General features: G+C 37.4%; 1 protein-coding gene across 6 annotated transcripts in view; it reads right to left on the bottom strand.

The window, feature by feature from the left end:
• myo6a (myosin VIa) overlaps positions 1 to 18,281 on the bottom strand; it is a 116,641-nt gene that overhangs the window by 89,365 nt on the left and 8,995 nt on the right. For all 6 annotated transcript variants that reach the window (XM_026918190.3, XM_053231693.1, XM_053231695.1 and 3 more), the window contains exons 2-3: positions 5,594 to 5,719; positions 790 to 859 (exon numbers count right to left, since the gene is read on the bottom strand). In XM_026918190.3, the coding sequence (XP_026773991.1) occupies positions 790 to 859; positions 5,594 to 5,710 (187 nt within the window). In that variant the 5' untranslated portion in view covers positions 5,711 to 5,719. The remainder of the gene's footprint in view (positions 1 to 789; positions 860 to 5,593; positions 5,720 to 18,281) is intronic.

Raw genomic sequence — 18,281 nt, 5'->3', positions numbered from 1 at the left:
GGTTTGATCTAGACTGTGGTTTTTTGGTTGTTGTTATTGCCTTAAAGGTTTTTTTGTTGTATGTCTGTAACACTGTATATCTCATTGTGACAAGTTTGAAACCTGAAACATACCCAAAGGAACTATGAGCACTGACTGCACTGCCACCTGGAGCTCATTACATTTTATTACAGTTTAATCACTTCTAGTGCCTCAGATCAAACAAAAAGATACAGAATGCAAATTATTCATTCATTCGTCTTCAGTAACCGAGTTATTCTGATCAGGGTCAAAGTGGACCTTGGGAACACTGGGCATGATGCGGGAATGCACACACATTCACACACTCATTCACACCTGGGGCAATTTAGAGTAGACAATCCACCTACTGGCATGTTTTTGGGAGATTGGAGGTGTTAAGTGCTCCAGAAATGAACTAAAAGTTTCTATTTAAACATTTACGACCTGGCTGTTGTGGCTTCCTAATGGGACACGTTATAGACAGACACATTTGTTAAACTGTGCTAGTGTCCTGTACATGTTGCATGTCACAAGTGCCAAATTGCAGCAATCAAGATCTCTTTCAGTCTTTTCAGTTTTTTTCCAGTTAAGACTTTAAACTGACTTTGTATGTAGAAGTCCAGTATTAAAAGCACATAATAAAATATCCGATCTAGACTTAGTCAGATCTAGAAAAATAAAATGACACGTTGAGTGGAGATTTCAGTTGAAACTTCAGTATATGTCACAAAATCAGAATAAAAATGTGACGCCAAAGAGGATTTTATACTAAAGAGTTTACACACTTACAGTTGTCCTCGACATGTTTGTTGATGTCGTCCTCAGCCGGAAACACTTGGCTGACAGAAGCGAGAAACGTCTGAAACGCAGGAAACAGAGCAGGGTTAACACTCCCAGTGATCAATTCTAACATTAAGCAAACTTATTCCACAGAGTTGTCGCATTCTCAATTCTAATTGGTCAGAAGGTTTTGGTTAATTTTCTATACCAGCAGTTTTGACAGCTACAAATAAATCACGGGGTTTACATTAATGCGCTCGTTCTATTACATTATCGTTTCCGTAGTAACAGCTGACACGAAGACTAGTATGGCAGACGCTCCATATAAACCGAATAAAAAACGTACCTAATCATTGATATGGTGAAGTTTTCTCTGAGGAGATGTTTAGTTAGCATTTTAGGAAGGAGTTTCCAGGGTCAGAGCTTTGTAAGAGTCAGAGGTAAAGCTGTAACTTTTCCTCTGACACAGGAAAGTCTTTGCAGTTTTTTGGTAACATGACAAAGCTGTTTTTTTTTTTCTTGTTTTTTTTTTTTTGTCTTATTGACACAAGTGATAGCAGGAACTAATTTGATTCCCAGACGTTCCACAACATCAAATGTAGCTATAAATTGATTTTAATAAGTAATACTTGTTATTCTTTACTAAATAAAAAATTCCTAGTGTCCTCAGGTGTGATTCTCCTATAACAGCACACTCCAAAGTGTTTTATTTCTTACTTATAAAACATGCAAGGAAACGAATAATGCAGAATCATAAATGGAATATTTTCTTATATTTCACGTGTCCTTTAATAAGCGCACATACTTGCCATAGGATGCCAAAGTATTTGCACTGCGAGTGCACAAAGGGCCAAATGCATTCAGACAAGAGCATTTATTTGATCATATATTTATTTTATAATTTGGCTATTTGGAGGCAATGTTGTGTAACAGGACCTGATTGAGGTCTTTTGAGGTTATCACACACACACACACACAGAGAGCAACCAACTTACATGTATTATTCATCCTACAAAGCCAATGCATTCATTTGAAAGAAAGCTAAATGCACAACACAAGTACACAAACAGTACGAGTGAGGGAGACAAAAAAGATGGATAATGAGAACAATGCCATTATTATTCTATTGCACATATACTGTGTGTCTTCCTCTAAAGCTCATTTTGACTGCAACTTGGTTGATTGATGATCCTCGTGTCATTATATCCTCACAATGCCTTAAGTTGTCGTCCAAGTTAGGACTAATTGAGCGAGTCAAACAAGAGCCAATGTGACTGGTCTATTCGGAGGTCAGTGGAAGTATCTGCAGGAAGTATCTGATACTCTGCTGCGAGTATTATTACATAATTTCCTGTTTCTATTTTCCTGGAAGGGCAAATGCACCGATTCAAGTACATCAGGCATGTTTGGAAATGTTTGATGTTGTTCCAGTTGCATAAAAAACAGCCACAGAGATTTTTGACTCCACAAAATCTGATCAAATCCCAAACAACTGTATATCTATACATGAAAATAAAGTGTTTTGAGACATGTTTAAATATCTCAAATACGCACAAATCTCTAAATAATAACACACAACGTTACAGAGGTGAATGCAACTGGTCCCCTCAATTCCTGGCACCCCTTTCGTTAATATAAAACATCAGGAAAGATTACGCTTACATAAGCTACTCAGACTTGGAAACCCAAGTCGACTGATTTAAGGAATTTTCAGGAGGCTCACATGTGATCAGAAGATGATACACTGCAGAAAAATACTGCCAGCTCAAATATATACACACCCCTTTTTTTTTTTTTTAAACAAAACCAATAATGTCACAATTATTGGCATTCCCTAGAAATTCTTCTGAACAAAATGTTACTGATATATGTTTCCTTTTTTTACTTCTCAAGCCTCAAATAAGGCTTTTATAATAATAATAATAATAATAATAATAATAATAATAATAATTTCAGTAATCCTAAGGAAGGCTCCTGAAATTTTACGCCCTCCTAATGTACTGCATTCGCTATTTTGAAATTATAAATCTAATTTATAAATAAATTATACATATTAATATTAACACGATTATATAACGTTGCATGGATGTATTTATACACTTAGTTTTCTGGTGCTGACAGAAGATCAGGAAACAATAAGCACATTTCCACCAAAGTTTTTGAGGAACTAATGGGTGAATGAGAACTCCATATTTCTGCGATGGGTTTCTGGTTCTCTGCCGCACCACATTCACTGCGCCCATGTCAAATAATAGAAATGATGCACACTGCTTGACAGATATGACATATCAGTGCACGGCCACTCACATGGCTGAGTCACAGATTGGTGGTTGTGCTGCACCGCCACTTTAATAATAGGCTGTTAGATAAATGTGTGTTTTTACAATGCTACATAAGTGGGTCAGTGATTCTGCGAAGCTTGCTCCTGATCAATCAGCAACATTCTGTATGATAAGCTCTATCCCAGTAGTTCATGGTCCACGGAAAAGAAAGGTGCCTATACTGAAGCAGGAACTCAAATGGTTCCTTAAATGATGACTCAGGAACTAAGATCACTCCTGGTTCAACTGGTGGAGGTTGGCCAGGAAGGAGGGAATGAACTAGTCTATAGCATTAGGGTTTATTGAAGAGGACCTATTAGTAATAATAAAAATTATTACCTAGTATGTAAATGTGTTATATGCAACAAAGTGACTTTTTTTTCTCAAAGTTAATAATGGAGTGACTTCTTTTCTGGAAAGTTCTACAGTGGGACAAAATTAGCATTAGTCTGTTTGCCAAAGTCTGAATCTGATACTTTTGGTTCATTCATTGACACAAAAAGGTAAACAAACTTTAGCCAAGTGTGTGCAGAAATCACAAAATCACCTGAGCACAGACGGGACGTTAACGATAATTATATAAAATTGCGTGCATCACATCCAGGGTTAATTTTCTCTGTTCATCGGTGCAAATATCCAGAACACATCCTATTTCTGCAGTTCTACAGCTCTATCCTTTGGCTCAGTTTGTATCTCACAGTTCAGTTAACAGCTCACATCTACGAAAAAGAAGCTGCAATCCAAAATACACAGCATGTTTGGTTCACATCCCGCAATTGGTTGATTCAGGGTCGATTCACTTTCTCAGTAGACTGGTGCAAATGCTCCAGAGTTTCAAACGCTATATGAAAGCACCCTAAGAGACTTCTCATACTTTGTGATTTCTGGAGCTTAGACCCTTCCCACTGAGTGTTCAGTATGTGTGGTTGAGTGGTTGGAAAATGAACCAAAAGTATCAACTTGGTTCTGATTTGGACTCGGCAAACAGACTAATACGTGTGAAAGTGCCCTAAGTATAAGTGGAAGCCCTGCTGCTTCTGAGCTTCTGGGTTCATGCACTAAAAGTGGAATGTGTATTCCTTACTTCGTTCAGAGTTAATAAGAAGAGGAGCTCGAACTAGACTGCTTTTGTGACGTCTCATAAATCCGTTCAGCAGGCAATAAACAGTGTCACTTTCACAGTATGAGCAGAGCCCGAATTCGCACAATTATTTTCACTTAAATGTTACTGAAAACATTAAGGACAAAAAGCTGACTTGGATAAAAGAGCTGGTGATGCAACTCCCAGGATCAAGTTTCCCTCGCTGTCACATGCCTCCGAGGAGAAGCGCTGTGCCATTATACTTCTTTTTTTTTTTTGCACTGACACAAAGAATAGAAGGGATGACATGATGTCATGTATTTATTTTCTTTTTCTCCCTTCTCTTCTTAACCCTCCACTTTCCCTGTTTCCTCCCTCACTGATTCTCTCTCTCTCTCTCTCTCTCTCTCTCTCTTGCGATGTACTGGCACACACTCTATGCTGGTAAACACTCCTCACATTGTGCCAATTATCACAGCCAGCCACTCCAGTCACATCTGTCTAACGTCACACGGGGCAGATGTAATGTTTCTTTTTCACCCACATGCACAAATCGCTCATTCTATCAACAAGCAGCTGTGTGCCACTCTGATGCCTTTAAACCTTTTCCAGTGCAGCTCTGTGAAGACGCACTACCGCACTTTAGAGCTGCATCTAGCTCTAGCACTGACCTAAAAGCAAGATCTATCTGTTAGTTAATTTTATATCACAGCGCAGTTCAAGTCTTGAATCTGATGTGTCAGAGGGTGTTGAGTAATTTTACGTAACTAAATCACAGGTTTATTTTAATACTGTACTCTACTGTTTCTATAGTAACAACTTACACATGAACACTCCACATAATCCAAGACAATTGTGTTGTTACTTAAAAAAAAAAAGACTATAATAGTTGACATTGTTAAGCTTTCTGTAAAAAGACTTATGTAACATTTATGGAAGGAGTCTCCAGTCTCAGCACTTTGTAAGGGTCAGAAAGTTTTCTGCCACTGGAGAGACGTCAGGATATTTGGAATCTGGAATTTTTTTGACAGAAAAAAGTGCTTGTAGGAAGTAACTTGTTTCATAGACATTACACAATGTAACTCTGAAGTGATAAAACGTGTAATTGTTGGCAAGTCAGTGTGGTATAAGAGGAATAAAACACTTAGGGACATGGTATCATTGGAAAATAATCAACTATGGAGTGGTAACAGTACCACTGCTACAGGTCAGGTCATATCACACCACCCAGTGATTATTTTCCTCTAAAAACACACCCCCAAGTGTTTTATTCCTTGCTTCACTGTTGCAGATTAATTTTGAGCTTAACGTTGATATTAGAAGGCTGCTGTGAGCTAAAAATAGAAAGATCTTCTGCAACAGGTGGTTCCTACACTTCAGAAAGAGCTGGAAGGTCAAAGTTGAATCTCACCTTGCCCTTTTCCTTGAGGGGTTCGATGGTCAGACTGTCAGCACCAATGTCCACAATGGTGCCCAGCTGGAACCCGTCAGTAGGGTGAGGCGCCCACACCGGCTTCCCATCCTCCATCTCACCACACTGCAACCAGACATACTCTTATTACCTTTTACATCCCAGTAACTATGACACACACATCAGTTTACAATATTATCATGTTCTCTTGTTGAGCAGGCTTCGCTTTAGAGTTCAGCAAATGTGAACAGAATTATGAATTCTGGGATTATGGGATTACATATGCACCCAGTTATTTTATTAGACTTTCGACTTTTTTAAGTTAAATTTGTTTTACTGGTTATTTTAGGGCTTTATGAAATAATAATCACAATTATTTAGCTTAGTATTAAATTATTACAATTATTTAGCCAACTTCGGGAACAAAACTAGTTATAAATACAATTAGATATAGCATATAATTACCGATTTAAAATCTGTGATCATTTCATTTTCTTTTTTTCCATTTAACATGAATTAACAAACTGAATTAAGACAAAAGTGAATAACTGAATTACCCTTGTGTAAAACATGAGTGTGATCTCAATACGTAAAATAAGCAAATGTTTACTGTTCTTATGAAATGATTTTCTTTATTTTGCAGTAAATTTGACTTAAAATTTTAGCACCATTGTAATGAGGGCCAACATAGTTTAGTGTATATAATAAAATACACAAAATTAAAAACTAAGGATTGTCCAGTTGTAATTTATACAAAACTGTCATCTGGCTTCTTTTCAGTTTCTCAGGAACAGTGGAATTTAATCAGCAAAAAGTATCATCGTAAGTGGAAGATGTTGGCAAAATAGTACCGACAAAGTTCTACCTGGTCACTTCTAACGCATTTTCTTTCCACATAATGAAACCATTTGAGCTTCTGTTTAAACGTTCTTGCATGTCAACCAATAAGCTCCAATCTACCATTGGGGCTAATCCAAATAACGCAACAGCACAAAACTCATTAATTTCTTGCCTTAGCTAAAAACTTCAATCCATACATGGCTTCGGGAAAAAAAAAAGCTGTGCATATGTCTATATTTCCAAATACTCTCTATATTAATTAAGAAGAACTTAAATAAAGAGCTTAAATAAAGCTTTTGGGAAACAGAGTTCACATCTGAAGCAAACAACCAATTAAGTAGGGAATACAACTTGATGGGATGTGCTGTTATAGAAAGATAATCAACAACAGGTTGGTCTGATGTGGCCCGTTAGCTAATGCTAACATTTAAAAAAAATTTATTAAAGAACAATGTCATACATTTTATCCGTTTATAGTCATGCTATATGGTATAAGTGTCTATGTTAGTTAGTTAGTTTAGTTTTTGTTACAACTTACACTGTAACAGCTATAAAAGCTGTTCCCTCGCCAGCCATTTCTTCTCTCTTCTTAAGTTAATAAGAGAAAAGAAATGCAGTTTGTCTTGTTACCAAGAAGCCGCAAAGCCCTATGACCTGAAGACTCAGTTACAGCTTTACGTCTGACTGTTAGCACTAACACTGGAGACTCCTTCTTACATTGCTAAACAAACATCTCCTCACACAAACCTTCAACATATCAAAAGACTTCATATCAACAATCCGTTTATGTGGAGGGTCTACCATTAAAGTGTAAGCTGTTACTACAGAAGTGATAATGCATTACAGTGAGCTCATTAATATAAACCTGAGATTTGCCTTGGAGCTGGCGTTATTGTCAGAGCTGCTATTATAGAAAATTAATCAACACCATTAGACCAAACAGATCTGAGAATTTTCAGTGTTGTTGTATAAAAAATAATTCCGTTTGGTTAGGGCTACAGTCTGAAATTTGTCCCTTACTGCTCGCCATACACAAAGAGACAAAAGGCCTGAGCCCTGGCCAGGTCCCAGTTTCCAGCCTGAATCAGACTCTCAGTGTCGAACTATTAATTATTCGACTCAGGCTTGCCCAAATCACTCACCATGTGTGACAATCAGCACATTCTCTCCTCGAAGCAACAGAAAGCCAGTCGAGTCTTCTTCAAAACGGCTTTAACACACACACCACCAATCAGGCCAAGCGCACCAGCTGGCTCAGGTTACACACTGAAATGTGCTTAGCCTCAAGGGCTTTTCTTTAACTTAAAAACTCAGCCATGTTTAAGCTGACACAATCTGGAATAGACGCCAATTTTTATTTCACATTCATCTGACTGGTTTGATATAATGAAATAATGATGTAATACAATATTGTGATAAACTGTGTGACACAGTTTACTGGGTATTGCATTTTTTATGTGTTTTCCTTTCCTTTTCAGTGTTAAATAATTTATATTTGCAGACAGTAAATACAAGAATAATTTAACTGACAATCTTTGTTGGCTAGCAAACCTATACATCTTGACACATATTGTGTATCACAGAAATGTCATATAAGTGCCACTTTGTCAACCAGAGACTGGGATAAGGTCCACTTCTGTCAGTCAGGGTTATTAATATTTCTACTTGGCAGCTATCTATTAAGGCTATTTATTTGATCTAGCCAACGTGAACATCCAGGAGATTTGTGGACTTGCTGTATGGCCAACAATGAACAGATCAACGCCAGGATTGCGACCAAATAAACTATTTACATACACAAATCTGGTCCGAAGCAATCCAGCCGACGACAAGCTGCTTTTGTGTTGGTATTTAAATGAGGTGCATCTCTGGTTCGTCCCAGCCAATGTAAGAATGACAAGTGTTTAAAGTTAAGTAGTAACGCATCATAAAGGCAAATGGATACCAGATCTATGCAAATGGACCTCTTTTTTATTTTTTGTATCCGTCTGTATGATTATTCCCATTCAAATCAGCGGATGTTATTCCCATTTCATGTCAGATCTGATGGTTTAATTTTGTGGTCTCAGAATAGTTTGAAACAGCCAAACCCTCTTGCTGAACTTATGACCTATTACAAAAGAAAAGTAAAGTCTATAAAAAAGTCTATACTCTTAAGTCTATATTTTTTAAACATCAGAAAGCTGCTGCATTTTTTGTACTTGTTATTTCTTCATCATATTCTTAAATTCTTGTTTTTTTTAGCAAGAGATTTCCAGTGATCTTTTTAAACATTTCTTAATACCATGATCATTCCACAGATTATCAACATGTCGTAGTCACCAGTAAAAAAAAAACAAAAAAAAAAAACAAGAAAATCTCTAGTGAAGCACAAGAAGCAGGGAGTCTTTTCCAGCATACATGTCATTATCACATCCTCCAGCTGTTTAGTCTTTGATCCCGGAAGCAGAACTCTGGACACAAAGATTCACTAAGCCATCATCTCTCCGACACTAGGGTAGTAAATGACAATGACGCTTATCAAATTAACCTGGGTAGAGTATGTCATTATGAAACTCGAATGCAGGTAAAGTTATTACCATTGCACTAACTGTAAGGATTTCCAATAAGAATTAAAACTTCCACCAAGTGTTCTTCCATAAGCTTCAGAAGCATACTTGATCGTAATGTGTTAACACGTAAACTGGATAGTTCACGTTTCATAGTAAACAACATCATTTATTCATTCATTCTTTCTTTTTGTTTTTCCTTTGGATTTGCTAGCAAAGTACTGGCAAAATAGCATTTGTCATATTGAATAAAATAATCATTTTTATAACATCTAAAAAAATATTTATAAGCATTTTAAAACACTTCAAATCCTATCCAAGGTGTATTTCCAGGAACTTTGTTCCTGGGATAGACTCTGGATCCACCGCAACCTCGACCAGGATAAAGCAGTTACTGAAATGAGTAAGTGAGTATCATGTAATACAGTTGTATACAAAAGTTAGAGCACCCCTGGTCAAATTAAAATATTTGATTTATTTTTTAAGTGAAAAGAACTAAACATAACCACTGCAGCAAACTATTTTTAAAAATAACATTTTTTTCTGTGAATGCTAATGCGCAGATATTTTATGTTCAATGAATTAAAAAAAAAAATTAAGTAATTGTAGCATGTGCAAACGTTTGGACACCCTTCCAGTTGAAAAGTCAAAGAACTTAATTGACTCATTAAGACTCTTTACTCAGGTCAAGAATTGCCATTAGGAATAATAATTCCAGAGCAGCATTAATGCTCTTCAAAACCTTCTGCTAACACTTTCTGGTGTTAACAACCAACTGCTAACAACCATGGGCTCCTCTAAATATATTAAATATATAAATGTATTAAAGCGCTCAGAATTTCCACTGTCCGAAATGTCATGAAGAATTTGCAGTTAAGGGGAACTGTGGAAGATCACAAAACCTCTCAGATAAAACTGTCCATGTGCTGGCCAGAAAGGCAAAGCAAAAACCCCATATGGCAGAAAGGACCTGCAAGAAAGTTTATATGACACAGGAGTGGTGGCGCACTGTTCTACTGTGCAGCGCTCCTTGCACAAACCTGATCTGCATGGAAGAGTCATCAGAAGGAACATCTGAAACTTTCCTTCTCCTTCTGCCGAGCTACACTCCTGAGCTGCCGGTGATCCAGACCTCCCCCCCCCTTCACTCTGGACCTGTCCACCGGCAATGCTTCATACTGCCACGAAAACGCTTCAGCTGTTTTCCATGGACTACACCAACACACATTGTACTCACACACACGCACACTACAGTGTAAACCCATATGAGGATGGGTTCTCTGTTGAGCCTGGTTCCTCTCAAGGTTTCTTCCTATCACCATCTCAGGGAGTTTTTCCTTGCCACCGTCGCCCTGCTTGCTCATCAGAGACGTCACACACACACACTTCACTTTACTTTTGTTTGTGTAAAGCTGCTTTGAGACAATGACCTTTGTAAAAAGCGCTATACAAATAAAAATGAATTGAATTGAATTGAAACAACATCTAGAAAAGCTAGAGGCATTTTGGAAACAAGTGCAGCTGACTGATGAAAAACAATCAAAATAAAGGAGCAGCATTTGATGAAAAAGACACCTTCCGAACTCTTAAGCATGGGGGTGATCTATTATTCTTTGGGGTTTTGTGGTAGCCATTGGCACAGGAAACATTACACATGTAGATGGAAGTATGGATTCCAATAAATATCAGGAAATTCTGGAAGCAAATGTGGCATAGTCTGTCAAGATACTGAAGCTGAAAAGAGATTGGTTTCTACAACAGGACAATGACCCAAAATAGAAAACCTCAAAATCCACCATGAACTACTTCAAGAAATTCAAGCTGAAGCCTTTGGAATGGCCCTCACAAAGGCCCCTGACTTGAATATCTTTAAAAATATATATAGGTAGATCTTAAACATGCTGTGCACACAAGCTGGCCCAAGAACATCTCAGAACTAGAAACGATCTACAAGGGAGAGTGGGCAAACTACATTAAACAAGAAAAGACAGACTGGGTACAAAAAGCATTTGCAAGTCGTGATATCTGCCAAAGGGGGTGTTACTAAGTACTGACTTAGAAGGGTGTCCAAACTTTTGCAATCTTTGATTTACTATCTATATTTTTGCAAGACTACTGTGCAAGACTGAACATGATCTTGTGACTGAAAGTTCATAAGAATTAATGCAAACCAACCTGACTGGTGAGGGTTAGGAGAGGAGGCAAAATTGTGGCATTTCTTATGAATTCACAATGAAATTCAACAAATTTTGCGCAACAGGGCTGCAAGTTCAGACTGCTCAGGAACTTTTAAATATAGGGAGAAGTAGCATTACTTGAATGTTAGCCACTCCTGCATTTATCAAAGCAGCAACAATGAGACTGAAACTGAGCTATATTTTAACTACACTAAAACACAGAATTATGGCAAACATCATTTAAGCTCTATAAAGTTTGCACAACTGCTACTGCCTCCATATCTTGCTTTTACAATGCAAACAAATAAAAAAAAAAATCCCTCACACATACTTCAGCACCTAGCTAGCAAAAAAAAAAAAAACAGAATGAAAAAGAAAAGCTCATACTGGAAAGAAAACAAATGTACGTGTATACTTGTATATGAATTCACAACTCTACAACCTTGTAATGTCTGGCTCATAACACACTTTTATGACTTTCATCCAGTGGAACAGATCCTCAGAGTGCTAACTTAGCTAGCTAGCTCTTTGAATCAGACGCCTTTATATACAAACACATGGACACCATTTCCTTAAATGTCTAAAAGTCTGCCTTTTACATAATTACTTCCAAAATCTATTTTAGTTCCAAAATGTAAAGTCTTAAGTGTAATTAAAATTGGACAAAATAGTTGATTAGCATTGTGTTATTAGTGAGCTATATCCGGCTAGTCACAATTTGTCTAACAACATAGAGCTGAGAGAACACTGAAGAGTTTAACAAAGCTAATGGAGTCTATTTAAAGAAAGTGAAAGCTATGACGAGTACAGGCATTGCGGTCTATTAGCCTGGGATTTGGGGCAAACTTAACATGAGTATAAGGCTAATGTTCATCCTTACATTCTTTCCCTTGCTGTTCTTCTTTAACTCAGAGATATTTACACTGTACTAGACAAATGCCAGAACTGAAAGAGGGGAAACCAATTTGATAGAAAAAAAGAAAAAACACACACACACACACACACACACACACAGGCATAGACATAAAGAAACCAAAGCAATCCAACTCCATCCACCCACACAAACCACACAAAAGAGTAAAGGCCCAGACATGCTACCTGTCTTTCAGTGAAATTTTGCCAGAGTAAAAAAAAAAAAAAATCGCATTCTCAAGCACATCTGTGTTTCAACGCGTAAAAATTCCACTTTGTCATCCATTAACTAATGGACCAGAATTCTCATTACCACATACTCTGACATGGTCTAGAACCAGCCAATATGACAAGGCATTGGAAAAGCTTGAGTCATTCATGTTGATGTTGAACATGATGAAGGTTGTTATCTGACACCCTGAGCTGTCCTATCCAAATTTCCCAATCTATACGGGCAGTTCACAGAGTGTGAACGGTATGAGTCAGTAGCAGTAGAGATCTATCAGATGAGCACAAGATACATTTCACTTAAAAATCAATCTCTGCCACATCAATCAAGAAACTGACACTTGTTGAGCTGTACCAGCATTTGCAGACAGTTAGGGTGTAAAGGAATGCCACTATCTGTATCAGGTTAGTGCTCCAAATCTTCAGATCTGTATCTGCATCTATATCTGTATACGCATTTAGCCCTGAAGGTGGGCGTGGCCTAAATCGGAAGAGGTTTTTGTTTTTGTTTATTTTTTAAATTAACCTACTATGCCTATGGAAACACTTGGGGGAAAAAAAATCAGCTGTAGAAAAGCTAGCACTGTTAGTCTGACAGTTCCTCAACCTCAGCTACATCACTCGAGTTCCTGTCTGTTTAATCCCACTTACGCAGGTCTTATTTGTGTTAGTACCTGCTGGAATTTAATTAGCTCTATTTCCAAAAATAAAAACAAACCAGTAGCCAAAAACCAGCACGATCCTGACCAAGAAGTTACTAAGTTCTGAAAAACTGACTTTGTAAACATCTCATGCAGCGCCACATGTTCATGTTAACTATGTTAATGAACGTGGTCTTTCTTCATGAGCTTCATATCTCACCGCTTGTCCGAAAGAAAGTAAAAACGTCCCACTCTTGTGACTTCCTGCAGGATTCCATTACGATGCCACTTCTAGAATCAACCAAATTTATGTCAAGCTTTCCAAAAAAATAGTGTGCATCTTTTCAGTCCGAATAACGTATTTGTATTTCTGATTACATTCCTAGAAGGTGTACTACTTTGTACATTTCTCTAAAAAGATTCCAGTGTAAACCGTACCAACTTTGAATTATTTGCTCTGAACTGATTTTAGCATGACCGCTACGTATCCAGCGTTCCTTCCATCGTCTTTCTCTTAGCCTGTTTTATTTCTTTATATAAACAAATGTTAACTGGCATGTAAAAAAACGGCTCTTCAGCATAACATATACAATGTATGTAGCAGCTTTGCAGCCTTAGCAAACATCGATGTGATTTTACCTTGAAGAGGAGTAAAGAACAAACAAAAAGGCTTAATTACAGATCAGTAATCGTCTTAAACACAGCTTTAAAAACAACTCATTAAAGCTTAGGGTTACTTCCATGTCTATTTAGCAAACAAAGAGAGTCTTAGGGGAGCAATTACAGAATAAGTGAAGTCATCGCAGCATGAATGGAATAAGATAACCTCATTTAGTTAAATGAATTAAAAAAAAAAAACTGTGCAAAATAAACACAAGGGAAATGTCTCACAAGCCCAGCTAATACTTCACAAATAAATACTAATAATAACAACTGGCCTCCTTAAATTCATAGTCAGAGCTTCAAATGGAAGAACCTTCTTTAAAAAGTCTCTATAGGTTAAGTTTTAAAGACTGAAATAATCTACTGTTGTAGCACAGAGTCAGATATTTTTTGGATCATCTGAAATATATACACCTAAAAATGACAAAAATGTCATGTGGGTGATTTAATTCTATGATTGGGATGCTGTTTAGCCCTCCTAACTTTTTTAAATTAAACTTTTTTTCAAAACTGAAGCTAAAAATCATGTATTTAACCATTTAAAAATGTGTTAATCCATCTCAGACAATAAAATCAAACTTTTTACAAGACTTCTTTGCTTTCCTGCTCTTGAATGAGCTGAATTTTTGCATAGAATTAGTAAATACACTAAATGTTGCTAACTAGCATCTATGATAATGGCATGAGGACATTAAGGACATACTAATGGTTTCATTAAAAAAATTTTTTATTAATAATAATAATTTACTTGCAATCTATTTTCAGTCATTTTGGTAACAGGGTTGTACAATATTATTGAAATTAAAGAAAAAAGGAATGAGAGAACTTATTCAATTGCAATGATGTGAAAAGAAGTTTTGAGAATGAGACGCTAAATGGAATTACACATTAATGCAAAAATGAAAGGATTGTAATGATTATATTTCAAGGTAAAGTATAGCTATAAAGTGCTAAGACAGGCCAAAATGGTGTCTGTACTGGTTTTAGTAATGTTTTCATTATTTATCTTTAACATACACATAGGTTTAATGATTATGTAGAACATTGTTCTTTGCTGCTCCGGCATTAGCTTCTTCTCTGCAGGAGATGGGAAATGTTCTTGAGAGGAAATGCCCTTCCATACAGGGTGTGCCTGCTAGCTGTTTGCTTAGCCTGCATTGACAGACTACAAGAAAACAAACATGTGACACAAGAGCAGCCAAGAACTGAGGAAATCCTTCGACTTAGCTGTTTTACCATGGAAAGGAGACATTTGAAAAACTGATCCTAACTGCAACCCTTGACCTGAATACAGCTCTGGACACATGGATGTTTAAAACACAAATATTTTTTGCAAAAATAAAGTCACTGTTGTCCGAAACACACTCATGAGGGCTATTATACTGCTCCACGTGACTCACCAACATTACAGCCAAACATAAACGCTAAAATATTTCCCATTCAGACCAGACCTTTGACCAGGATACAGCCTACAGCATTAAATCCTGTTTAAAAGCTAAATGACCTTCAGTCACCTCTGAGCTAACATTCAGGTTACTGTTTCACTGTCAATGCTAATGGCTAATGCTACAGTATTCTCAAGGAAACCTGCTGCTGAATGGTCAGAAGGGGTTGACTAATCTGATTTTATATATATATATATATATTAGGTTTATTAAAACAGGTTTATTAGATTTATTAAAACACTCATTATAATAAATACCATTTCTATAGTAACACCTAGCTCAAAGGGACTTCATATAATCTAAGGCTTAATAATAAAATCTAAACATTTAATATTAGCACCGTTTTTCAACAATGATCTAATTGTTGATCAATCAATGATTAATCTTCCACTCAAACAATAGGATGAAATATTTATCTAACAAAAAAAAACTATTATATTTTGAGCTGAGTTTTTTTTATTGTTCTTTTCTCTAAAAAATACATTTGTACTGACAACCCCTTAGGAATATTTTAAATAAATGCAAACAAACCATCATTTAAAAAAATAAAAATGTTGTCAGTCCCCAAAGCATATTTACAGCCATAACAAAAAGTTTCACATTTCTGAAACAGTTAGAAATTTGCCAGGAATTGGACACATGAGCACAATGTCCACCTACAAGGAGGATAGTGGGGGAGGGAAAAAAAAAAAAGTTTCAAAATCAACTGTTCAATCAATTTCATCTACAAGCCAATCTATCAATGTATCCAACCTTGACAGATATTAGAGGATGAGACTCAGTGCTGTTATTCTCTAAGGGATGGGTGTCTCAAATTATTAACTGTATGGGTGCCAATTTTTTTGTAGAAAAAAAATTCAGTGCATAAATATGTTTTGCGGGGCTCCGAAGTGGAGCAAAAGAAAAGTATTCGCCCATCGTCAGGAGATCGAGAGTTCAAATTCCAATGATGTCACAGCCGTCCGTGTCAAGAGAGCAAAAATTGGCGGTGCTCTCTGGATGGGAGGGATGTTATTCTGTCTCTCCCCTGTCAATCACTGTGACACTAAACAGTCGTAAGCATCTGTGAGCTCATGTATGTGGAAGAGGGTAGATAGCGCTTTCTTCCGAGAATGTTAAGCTGCCCTGTCTGCATGTTTAACAATATGTGCAGCAGGTTAAAAAGATGTAATTGGCTGGCTTCACGTGTCTCAGAGGAAGTACGTGTTAGACTTCACCCTCCTCAATAGGTCATCGTGTGATAGGAGAGAGTTAGCTAGTGGGTGGTAACTGGCAAGACCAAACTGGGGAGAAAATGGGCGGAACAAAAACACTTTTTCTGTGTTTAAAAAAACAAACAAATAAAAGTATACAATGTCACTGTGTGTTGCATCATTTACTGCATATGTTAAGTCCTTAACCATCAACTGCTCAGCTCTGTGTTTGGATTTGATTCTCCCTCACTTACTAACAATCGCTTCGGAAATATGTGTCCGCCAAATGAATAGATGCAAATGGAAATGCTTCAGAGAGCCTGAGTAACATTGATACAACATGGTAAACAAATCAGTAGGTGCAGCTTTCAGCTACCTGTAAGCAAGGCATGGTTACATTATCACTCAACAGGGCCATATCATCATATAGGTACCATAACAAAGGCCACATATAGAGTGAATGAATACAGCTGAAAGGAGGGATTTTAAGTTGCGATGGAAACCATCATAGAGTCAAACCTTCAATCAGGACATACATTGTCCAAATGAAAGCTTACAACTTTAGGTCTTTCACACGGTAAGCATATATTTCACTGCAGAACTGCTTACAGGGCTGGAAAGGAGGCTATGAGAATGTATTTTCAAAACGCAATGTTGATGTTGATGTTGATGTCGGTGTCATACAGCGAATAATGTATCAAAGATATATCAAAGACACCGAAAAATTCTAGTGAATTGAAAGACACTGTTGTCTAATATAGTGCCAGTAACTATGAATTACTGCTCAAACTGATCCCTTACCATTTTATGGTAATCTTTACATTTGATGTTTTTAGAAAGCTGGCTGCTAGATGCCAATATTCTTGTTGGTTTTAACATGCTGTTAGTGTCTCTGCTGCCCCTGAAGAATGGTAAAGCATTCATCTTATCATCTTGGGAGACTCCTTAAGATGACACTTCCATCCCTAGCTGATCTTACAAGCCAGACTTCTACCTGTCGACTAGATAGTCTGGTACTTTTCAGAGCCACCTTCTTTTTCAGAAAGAGATCATTTGAGTGACTTTGCGAATGAACCAACCGTAGCAGCGTCCTCCAGCATCCTTTACTCACCATTGACATTAAAAGATTGGATACAGTGACTTTTCCAATCCGGGGACTATATCCTGTGCCTAAAGAACATTTTTCCCCAGAAAATGAGCGTATGCAGAAGTACATACAGCCAATCAGATTGTGACGTTCAAATACGTCCTGGAGCTTGTAGCCAGAAAAGTGTACAAAAGATATCAAATGCTCTGTGGCCCATGGATGAAGCATCTGAGGTTGAGACTAGTGCTCGCTTCAAAGGACATTCAGCTGCCCAATGATGAACAGCAGATTTGAAAAGATTTGGTGGCTGGTACATACGCCCTCAACCACCCAGATTGGTAGATGTTGTGTGATATAGGACCAACTAACTACTGGGTGGAAATTGGCAATGATTTTTTTGATTATTTTGATCTGGTTGCTCTGGTTTCAGAATTCAGACATCCACTTTAAACATACTACTACTGGCCACTTAAGAAGACGCATCAAAGTAGACATGTGGTTAGGCTTATTTACTTTATTTCATTTGCATTAGAACACTGCTGCAGAGTGTAAGGATTTGTGGCCTGTGGACGAATACAGTCCGTAATAAGGCTTAAGAAGAAGACAGACACAAGGAGAAAGAACCCTGCGAGTTATGCCGCTTTGGGCCCACTCCTCTTCTATGCCACACAATCAAGGATTGTTACAGCAGATCACTGGGGACTCACTGTCGCGGTAAGCCGGTCACATGACCGCACACTCTGTGTAGGCCGGGATGGTCACATGACTGCAGACTTTGTGCTGGATGAGACGCTCACGTGACCAGGGATTGTGTTGGCTGAACACAAAAGGTGGCGGTATGTCATCTTGACAATAGGACCAAAGGCAAATCTAACAAAGGACACAGAAGAGCTCGAAGCTTCATGATCTCACAGAGCATGCTAGAGAAAATGGAGCATTTGTTGAACTTGTTT

The sequence above is a fragment of the Pangasianodon hypophthalmus genome, chromosome 30, assembly GCF_027358585.1.
Source record: "Pangasianodon hypophthalmus isolate fPanHyp1 chromosome 30, fPanHyp1.pri, whole genome shotgun sequence".
NCBI classification, from domain to species: Eukaryota; Metazoa; Chordata; class Actinopteri; order Siluriformes; family Pangasiidae; genus Pangasianodon; species Pangasianodon hypophthalmus.
This window is presented reverse-complemented; position numbering and strand designations above follow the sequence as displayed.